At 41.8% G+C, this 10591-nt stretch overlaps 1 protein-coding gene across 1 annotated transcript; it reads left to right on the top strand.

The window, feature by feature from the left end:
* Positions 1–5027, top strand: cbx8a (chromobox homolog 8a (Pc class homolog, Drosophila)). Its single transcript, XM_061302455.1, has 5 exons — positions 1–197; positions 366–409; positions 921–986; positions 2079–2145; positions 2359–5027. Exons 1-5 carry the CDS (start codon positions 129–131, stop codon positions 3049–3051), a joined length of 939 nt encoding a protein of 312 aa, XP_061158439.1. The 5' UTR covers positions 1–128; the 3' UTR covers positions 3052–5027.
* Positions 5028–10591: the final 5564 nt, after the last annotated feature.

Below are 10591 nucleotides of genomic sequence, written 5' to 3'. Positions count from 1 at the left end.
CTTTCCTTCCCCTATAGTCCACACCAGATTGCGTATTATGGGATGTGCGGAATTAAGCAGCCCGAGGAAGACGCGAGGTAGCAAAGAAGAGCACAGGGCCGCGGGGGATTGCGAGCGAGCGGCTCATCATGGAGCTGTCTGCCGTCGGGGAGAGCGTCTTTGCTGCAGAGTCCATCATTAAGCGACGGATCCGTCGGGTATAGTGTCGCTCAGCCGCTGCTGCCGCTTTTGGATTTTTTTTAGCCCTCCATACTTTTTTGGTTCCGCCTGTTACGCAAGCTTGTGTTTGTGCAGCGGCGACATGCACGAACCCGACGGAGCCTATAATCTGGTTGTGCGTGCGCGTGTGTTTGTGTCGTTCGCAGGGTCGTTGGGAATATCTGGTGAAATGGAAGGGCTGGTCTCACAAGTGAGTACTGTACAGTATACAATTCTCTTCATAGCAAAGACGTTAGGTCGTGGAGGGGGCAGCGGCCCCGCGTGACTGCATGCGTAACTACATAAATATCAGCTCAAGGGTGTTGCTTAGTTGCAGCCATGTTTTCCATCCGTGTTTACGGTAGATAAGCAGTGGGGAGCCCTGACCTATATTTATAATCCCAATTCTATCTTTAGTTTAACGAAATAAAATGATTTTATTCCCAATGGTCAATTTTTCATTTGGTAGCGATTCGTTCCCTTGGCTTCACTGTTTCCAATACACACAACATAAAGTTGTATAAACACGTGTGCCATGGTTGGAAGAGTTGAAGGGACGATTGTAGCTATCTGAAACACAGCTAAACCAAGTGTGGATTTTAAATGCATAGCAAATGCATAGCGTAGTGTTAACTGGTGCTCAAGTGTATGTGTGAGTGTATTCAGGGTCGTCTGGCTGGCTTGTGCGTGTCTGTTGGGAAACATACCTCTCCTTATTGCAGGTACAGCACATGGGAGCCAGAGGAAAACATCTTGGATGAGCGCCTCCTGGCAGCTTTTGAGGAGAGGTGAGTCCAAAGCTACGTTCCAAGATTAGTGCTGCTCTCTCACTTCAAAACATATAAAGTAGAAATTATTAGGACACGCCCAAACAGTGTCGTGCGGTGAAGTTCATGACTGTGAACTATTTTAATTAAAATCTCATACCAGCAGTCTTCACACATAAAAACACTCAATAAAACACATGGAATCAAAAACTTGTTTTTGATTGTGCGTACCACTCCGTTTGAAAAGACATGCTCGTAAGTCCCGTTGTCCGAATCAAACCTTTTATTTCCAGAGTTGCTCTTCCTTTACTGATGACCTCCTGCTTCGACCGAAAATCCATCGTTGAAAATCGTTTAGATATGTAATCCTCCATTGTAAAACGAAATGTAAAAAAGAAAACGAAACAAATGGACGACTGCTCCTCAGTTGTTCACTGTAAATTTGACCTGGAGGTCTCTTATTCTACAGGTAGGCGCATGAAGCATCCCGGGATCGCTAGCACCCCTTGCGATAAGGCTGGAGAACCTTTTTTCGTAGCCTCTGTAAGGTCTCTTTTCAAAGCCGTTTTGTTCATCTAAAGAAACATGACGTTACAGATGACAAAAAACACAAGATATTATATACACCATCTTAACTACGGAAATTAGTTAGTATAGCCACAGTGTTTGAACACTTAAACAGCGACATAAAGACAAAGAGCAGTTATGTCTAACTGCATAGCCTGTCAACACAGGCAGCCGTGTGATTACGCAATCCTCAGAGGAGGATTGACAGGAAGTTGGCTCCTCCAAGCGAATTGTCTTCGGTTTTAAAATAACTATAAAAATTCAGCGATTTTTGGTTCAAAATGATACAAATTATTGAAATGAAAAGGAAAACGACTTTATAATAGGCACAATTGAATTGGTTTTTCCCCTTTTCATGATGGCAGGGGAGGCGTTGCAGTCAGTCAAATATCACACGATATTATCGTTATCCAGCTCGATGGCCAGCTAACTCAATATATTGCCTGCTTGCTTTAGCATAATCAAAGCTAATAATAGATTTAAGACAATCATTTGTTGTTTTAAACATTCTATCGTTAATCATTTACATCTATTTTCATCCATAAGAGAACGTGAGAGAGAGCTTTTTGGGCCCAAAAAGCGAGGACCCAAGCCTGAGACGTTTCTCTTGAAGGTTGGTTAATTGAGTCCTTTACATATCTTGTGTTTGTTACTGTCACACTTTCAATAAAACTGAAGTGACTAATACTGCTGCTTGAGGATAGAGATGAATATTACCTGGCTTTACAACAGTGATTCTAAAAATGTGTGCTCCTTGTAGTGGCGTATGAAACACTGGCTGCCGAAATCCAGTTCAGTTATATTGAACTTTGTCATCATCAAACAGGCCAAAGCCAGAGAGAAAACGTACGAATTTAGACGAGATCCAGTCCGGCCCATTCAGGTCTCCTATCCGGTCCCGGAGCCCATCATAACACCGAGAGCCCGGGAGGGTCTGCGCACGGTGGTCCCCACCATCTTCCCCCCGAGCGCAGTCAACCGAGGGGAGAGCGTCGCCGGCCAAGCCCTGGAACCAGAAAGAAGGATCAGATCGGCAGCCAGTTCTCACCAAGAACTAGGTCCCAAAAAGCGAGGACGCAAGCCCAAATTGCGTCTGCATTATGAGCGGGGCGAAGATGAAAGCCTGGAACCCGCCCCCAAAATGTGCAAACGCTTCCTTCAGGACGGGGGATCTTCCGACCCCAGCCTGGCCCAGCTGACCAGAAGGTTCCAGGAGAAGACCACCATTACGCCCAGGTCCAGCAGTGAGCACATGGGCGTGGCCTACACCCGTCCGGACCGAGGAGGCAGGACTCATTACCTGGCGGTCCTGAAGCACCGTGACAAAAACGTGAGCCTGCCGATAATAACGGGAGAAGAACTCGGGGTGGTATGCCCCCCCACGGCCCCAGGCTCCTCCTGGACCCCTCGTTTCACCAACATGGACACGGTGACAGTCACAGACGTCACCATGAACCTGCTCACCGTCACTGTCAGAGAGAACTACACCGACAAAGGTTTTTTTCGAGAGAAAAGATAAGAGACTCATAAGAGGTGTGTCAGAAAAGTTCCAAGACTAGTTTTTTTTTTTTTTCAAGACTAATGGAACTAGCATCGATATTTTAGTTGCAAACCTTTAAAGAACATCCATCCATCCATTTTCTATACTGCTTGTCCCACCCACGGGGGTTGCGGGCGTGCTGGAGCCTATCCCAGCAGTCGTCTGGCAGTAGGCGGGGGACACCCTGAACTGGTTGCCAGCCAATCGCAGGGCACACAGAGACGAACAACCATCCGCACTCGTAGTCACACCTATGGGCAATTTGCAGTGCTCAATCAGCATACCATGCATGTTTTGGGGTTGTGGGAGGAAACCATGCTGACCAGTGCCCGCCACCCTTAAAAGCACAAATATTTGAAATCAAGATGTAGTGCATCAACACATGGAAACAGCATTGCAAAACTATACAGATGTAGATTCTGTACACTCTGTGAAAAACAACTACTACTACAGCTTATCAGTCGCATTTGTGAAACTCTTCTTCGTTTATCTGTGTTGCTGTATTATACTACTCCCAGTGGCCACGTTGTACACACCAAAAGGAATTTCACTAAATTAGTTCACAATGCCATGAGCATCTGATAATTCCTGGAAGAGGAGAAAGTGCTGGATTTGGTTCTCAAATTTGTCTTTTGTGACACCAGTCCTGGAACCTTTCGGACACACCTTCAAAGTCACGTGGGTCACTTTATTAGGCACACATGTGCGATACCACAGCTGCGAGGCTCTGTTCGGATTGACACTGACATCATCATAATCTTACAACTGTTTCCTACTTGTAATATTCTGCACCATTTCACTAAATGAGGAAGTCAAACAGTTTAGTTTGACTTGACCACTGCTAACATTACATTTCATAGACGGATGTGCCAAAAGTAGGCAAAATCTTTGTCATTGCTTTGAGATGCCACAAGGTGGCAGCAAAACAATGTTTTGTTATTAGACATGGCTTTGGCCGGAGTGCAAAAAGTCTTCCTTCCATCAGATCCTCTTTTTATGTAAGCCATTTTTCCTTGGCTTCAACCTAATTTTCGGCCTTCTTTTATTTTCCCTTGCTTCCTCTTTCCTTCCTGACTTCTTTTCTTCATATGTAGCCTCACTTTTTGTTGCTTGAATCTATTTTTCTGCCTTCATTCCTGCCCTCACTTTAACACGCTTTTCTGTCCTCAACCCTTACCTCCACCTTCCACCTCAGCCCTGATTTTTCCTTTCTAGCTTTCTTCTCAGACCTGCTTTTTATTTCCTCGTCTCTCCCTTTGCATGAAACTGCTTTTTGGCCTTTTTCCATCCAAACTTGTCTAATAGAATGCACTTTCTTTGTTCGTGACTATGTTTTTGCCATCATTCTTAAGTACTTTAAAAAGTGTATCCCTACTTTTGGCCCACCCTGAATACATTGTCCACTATTTTGTATTGTGCAGGTGTACCTAAGGATGTGGCCAGTTAAAGCTACTAACAATGACGCTACATGCTACTGTCATGCTAAAAATATATATTTTGAAAAATAGAGCTTTCAAACATTATTTAATTGTTAAAAAACAACCGTTGAATATGATTTAAGAGTAACATGCTTTTTTTGCACATTATATTGTTGGCCAAATTTAGAATACATTGTAGCCGTCTGACTATCAACCAAGCCACTTTTTTCATTTTTGTGTACATGTCCTTTATCGTTGGTTTGACTTTACTGGCCTCACTGTGTACTTTTCGCATTTCACGTGTCAGATCAGTAAAAGAATGAACGTCGTGCCCCACAACGAATTAAGCCAAGTTTGAGCTAAATTGCGTTTTGCATGCTTTTTGTGCTCCGTGTGCCGCTGAAATACTGAAAAACCATGTCAAAATAGTTTAATCTTTATTCCCGCGCGTGCAGTGTTGCAGTATTCATGTTGAAAACGTGAAGAGGTATTGGTTACAATTATTTGGAATAAAGCTATCAACTTGCACCTTATAAAGCGTTTTTCCTGTCATATGTTCACGTACAAGACTCGAGTTCATTGACCAAAACAAAAGTATTTGTCGTTATCACGAAAGCGTAATATCGTATTGGCCCGAATATAAGACGACCCTTATTATAAGACGACCCCTTCTTTTTCAAGACTCAAATTTGAAAAAAGACTTTTTGAACACCAAATTTAATTTTTATACAGAAAATAATTACAGTACATCTGAAACAAATGATAACAATATATTTGAGAGAACAAGCATGTTATTTTGCCTCATTCAAATCATGCAAAAACTGTCTATCACATCTTAATATCTGAACATTTAAATATGTAAACTAAAGTGCAATCACATTTCTAATTGAATGGCTTCTGTTTTTTTAAATGTAAATAAACCAATCTACTGTGATAAAACAACAAAATTGCAATAACTACATTAACCATCATAGTGAAGTCTAACTCTAACTGTAGTCTTGAAACAAATCTGAATAAGGAAAAACATTGGAATAAAATAATGCAAACTGCTAACACTATTGTTGGGGAGCCTGAGGACTGTATAGGGTAGGGGTCACCAACCTTTTTGAAGTTGGGAGCTACTTCAAGGGCACCGAATAATGCAAAGGGCGACCACTTTGATAATACACTTCTGAAATAACAAAGTTACACAGTGTATCTTTAATTTTATATTTTTATTAATGATATTCTATGTGAAGACACTGAACATTGATGTTAGTGGGAAGCCTGGCATTGCATGCTCTTCACCAGTGTACTGTAAACTATTTTTAGAACTGGCCTATGGCCGACTGATGTGGTCGCTGCGGGCGACTGATATGGTCGCCGCGGGCGACCTGGTGCCCGCGGGCACCGGGTTGGTGACCCTTGGTATAGGGGGTTGGCTTGGATGGTTATGCTCTTTTCGCCCCCGGGTGTCGGTCAGAACACTGGAGGGAAGACGTAATTCAGTTTTGATTGCGTTACTGAATTATTGGCAAAAACGTAACAGGCACTGTGGCTCATAGGGGCATACAGGCAAACTGGCAAAAGGGTATAGGCACATGTTTGGTAGTAAGAATGTGAGAGCAGGTCTGTGTACATGGGTGAGTCTTTGGGTGTGTGAATGTGATTCTTGTGTGTGTGATTATTGATATTATATGAAGCGTGTGAAGGGTGTGGGTGTGGGATGTGTGTGTCTGTGGTTCTGCAACAGACAGAAATGCAGCACGTAAGTCAACGCTCAACTTCTGATGTCACACAACACTGGTAGACGGCACACATTACATAACTAACTGCGCGTAACGGTTCTGCTATACTAAATAACCATAAATTAAATACTCTTGGCAACACACCAAACATAAGTCATCCAGACAACAAAATACATTTGCTGGCGACCGTTGGTCGCCGTGCCGTTGCATAACAGCTACTCGTACAAAGCGAGGCAAATTTAAAGGAGCGCGCTGAAGCTATCAAACGGCACACACACGAAACAAACCGCGATCAGACAAACGGCACAACAGTAGACAGTAGTAAAAATGAATTGTATGTATATACTCACTTTGTGTCAAAAACGCACACAATCACAGCAACATACTCAGTCGATACCAGCAACTTCTAACTCACCGCTGCGCACAAGCTCCAACAATCCCGATAAGCTGAGGTAACTCATGCGATGACGTAAGTTTCCAACATTTTAACATCAACATAGGAACCTTTCTAACAGCTATTTTTATTTTTCTTCTTTGTGACAGGGGTTCGCTTTGGCCTGGGGAGTTAAGTTCAGCATTCGCTTTAAAGATATCTGGCACGTCTAGCGTCGTGAATGGGTATAATGTCTAGACCCCAAATGTAAGATGACCCCAACTTTTTCAGTCTTATTTCAATGCAAAAAACACCGTCTTATATTCGGGCCAATACGGTAATTACGCAAATCTTAACACTGAACTTTACTGTTTAGCTTTGACTCTGGAAAAAACCCATTTAATATTTATGTTCACATGCTATGCAAAATGCCATTTGCAGGGACGAATATTTGTATAACTAACCTTTTCCCTCGACCGTGCATGGGGCGTCAGCTGCAGTCAATCGTTCATAGAAAAAAGAAAATCTCCCTTGACAACATAACCAAGACGATACGTTTGCTTTTTTGCTTTGCTATTGGTTGCTTTTTTTAATATGGATTTATTAGGATTGGTTTTGTTGTGTTTGTTCAAGATGTACATCGTTAAGCAAGGAAAACAAAGATGTCGAGTAATAGTTGGTTCTTTGTTTGCAAGATCTTGGGTTGTTTTACGGCAGTCAGTACACAATGCACTTCAGCAGATGAAACAACAACCTCATAGTTCCGCTCATAAGGCTTTGTAGTGTCCACAAGCAGGAATAAGGAAGAGAAGAAAAGGGAGGGCAAAAAAGAGAAAAACACATCATAAGGCCGACATTTGTTCTGTTACCACCTGAATGTGTTGTTATCAACTGAATGTTTTGTATCTATGTGTCATGAAGTTACTGAGCTGTGCCCTATGTGTAATGGAAAAGTTACCAAGCTCTATGTGCTGTGTCAGATTGAATAACTATGTGTGTATAAATTATTAGGAGTACCGTTTTTTCCCGTGTATAATGCGCCCCCATGTATAATACGCACCCTAAAAATGGCATGTTGATGCTGGAAAAAAGCTTGTACCCATGTATAATACGCACCCAATTTTTTATTTATTTATTTTTTTTTAATTTATTTTTTTTTTAATTTATTTTTTAAGTCCCAATGATCGTCACACACGCAGGGAGGCAAGCAATGGGTCCCATTTTTATAGTCTTTGGTATGGTTTTAACTAGGCTGGATGTAATTTCTTTTGTTGCCGTTGATTTCTCCGACTGCCCGTAAAGGCACCACAGTGCGGACATGTGAAAAAGCCGTGCGGACGCGACGGCTCTGTATGGGAGAGACTCGTGACTCGGAGCCGCGACAAATGTTTCGGATTTGTGTAGGGTACATTGTGACAGCAAACGAGCAGGTGATCGAGCAAGCGTCTGATACGAGAGCATTGCGGTCGTATGGAGCGTGTTTGAAGTGAACAGCAGAGACGAAAGGAACAAGGCAAAGTGTTGTGAAATAAAATATCACCTGTAATACGCATTTTGTTATTTGCTGATTGTATTAAACTATCACATTCATTGTCAGTCAAGAAGAGAAGAGGACTATTCGCATCGGATCCATAGTGCGCATGCGCAGTGATACTGCCTCGGTATGACGTCCGGTCCGCGATGGAGATTAAAAAACAAACAATATTTGACAATAACACACCATCAAGGATTGCACCATCGCATCAAACGATGTTTCGTCAATTATGAATTTAACTGACTAAGTGTGTTGGGCAGGATGGCTGAATGCGATGCGCGATTGACAACAAACAAGAAGAAAGGTGATTTCAAGTTTTATTTCGAGGGAGATTTGTCATGTCTCGTCCCCAGTTTTGCTATGTGTCTAGGTTGCTATAGTTTCAGTTCGCGTCGCCCCTCCCTTCCTGTGTCACCTCAATCAATGTAACGTGTTTTGTATTTAAGTCCTGTCGGCCCCTCGCTCACCGTCGGCTCATTGCATGTGTTACTGTGTTATGTCTGTTTGGTTTCTGTTCCTGTCTTTGGTAATGTCACCCTGTCTTTTTGTTCCACGTCTTTGTCGGTCAGTCCTGTTGTTGGTTTTGTTGTACCATTATTTTCTTTAAAAAAAAATAAAAAAAATTATTATTATTTTTTTTTAAATCGTACCCATGTATAATGCGCACCCCAGATTTTAGGACAATAAATTAGTTAAATTTCGCGCATTATACACGGAAAAAAACGGTATTTACACATTGATTGACATGATAAAATATATAAATTATAATCAATATAACATTGATTGACATGATAAGTAAAACAGTATAAAAGTATGAAAAGCATACAAGTTTGTATAAATTAACAAAAATATGCTGTTGCTCTCCCTTCAGTTTCGAAACTCACGTCTCTGGAAAATGGAAATTTTCCAAAGCAATACAAAACTAATTAATAATTAATTAGTAATTAATCGTCACGTACATGTATCATAAACGAGCGAGCTAATAAACTGTTATTTTGTGTTGTGGGGAGTGTGTTGAAATAATACTTCTAAAAATAAATAATTTTGTGCACACAAATGGCTACGATAAATTCGCAAATAATTGTGCTTGCAGGCTTTTACATGTGCTCTACATTTGTCTCCACAAGAGGGCGCTACTAATGAACCTTTTGTTTGTACAGTATCCGTCGTCACAAACTGCTCAATATCTTCGCAACGTCATCCCCAAATCATGTTCAATAGCCAATTAAGGACACAAAAACAAAACAAAAATGCTAATTAATAGTAGTAGAGACGGTTTCATTTGACGTCTCTCTTGTAATATTCGCATAATAATATCAAATAGAAAGGGTGATAGGTAGCACGTTCATTTTGCGCATTATTCTCCAAATTCGCTTGAAAATTCGAAACATTTAATGGAAACCTCCCTAGTGTCTCTTCGAGACACGCTCCAACCTAGACGGGAACGTCCCAATATGTCGCAGCAATAACACACGCACACAAAACACGCCCGAGATGAAATGGTTGCCCTGCCAACCTCAACTCTATGCAGTCCATCCCAACCAGGAGACATCATCAAACGTTGCAACATGAATTTATCCAATATCACTTAATTGTTTACAAGAAATGTCGAATGCAAAGAAGTAATGGTGAATGAAAACAAATGTGAATGGAGGAAAATGGGCCGGTGGAACCGAAAAACGGAAAGAGTTGTAATAACCCCACAGTGCCTGCAGATAGTGCCCGCAAACAACAATTTCATGAGTTCAGCCCAGAGAGCCCACTCAGTTTCCAGATCGGGACTTTAATTCCCCGAGCCCTCACTTAAATTGTTCCAAGATTACAAGCGCTGGCCCAACACTTTAGTTAAAATCAGCTTAACCGCCCGAGTAGTACAAAGTACAAGACGCTGCGTGACCGCCACGAGCAAAACACTTGCGCTCATGACTAACTGCAAAGGTTCATAGGTCGACAGGCAGGAATCCCGGTCGGGCCTTTACACGACGTCCTCTTGTAAGAAGAGGCCAGATAAGGCAGATAAGCCAGAGGAGTGCCGTAGCTATGAGAGAAAACTCGAGGCTATTGAGAGAAACTGCTTGGGTGACACTGGGTGAATTATTATGGAAAAGTGTAACATTGTTACCTTGCTTGAGCAGCGCGTGGAGCACAAAGGATGCTGTATCTTTTTTGTTAAGGGGGAACACCTGATTGAAATGATCAGATAATTAGTGAGGTCTGCAGAGGGCAGACAGCAGTCCTGATCATTTTAAAAGTGTGTTGCAGCAGGAAGACCGAGAAAACATGCACTGGTACCTCAAGGAACAGACCTCCGATTTCAACACTTAATTCAGTGATTCGTTCGTGCGCCACTAGAGAGAGCCCTTGCACCATAATAATAATAATAATAATAATAATAATAATAATAATAATAATAATAATAATAATAATAATAATAATAATAATAATAATAATAGCACATTGGGAAACA

Source organism: Syngnathus typhle, linkage group LG17, assembly GCF_033458585.1.
Source record: "Syngnathus typhle isolate RoL2023-S1 ecotype Sweden linkage group LG17, RoL_Styp_1.0, whole genome shotgun sequence".
Classification (NCBI taxonomy): domain Eukaryota; kingdom Metazoa; phylum Chordata; class Actinopteri; order Syngnathiformes; family Syngnathidae; genus Syngnathus; species Syngnathus typhle.
The sequence above is the reverse complement of the archived record's forward strand: the minus strand, read 5'-3'. Positions and strand labels throughout refer to the sequence as shown.

Bases quoted from the DNA above. Each gene is read 5' to 3' on its own strand.
- cbx8a (XM_061302455.1), top strand. From the start codon at position 129: ATGGAGCTGTCTGCCGTCGGGGAGAGCGTCTTTGCTGCAGAGTCCATC. The intron at 410-920 runs GTGAGTACTGTA...TCCTTATTGCAG, and splicing joins TGGAAGGGCTGGTCTCACAA to GTACAGCACATGGGAGCCAG. The intron at 987-2,078 runs GTGAGTCCAAAG...TTCATCCATAAG, and splicing joins CTGGCAGCTTTTGAGGAGAG to AGAACGTGAGAGAGAGCTTT.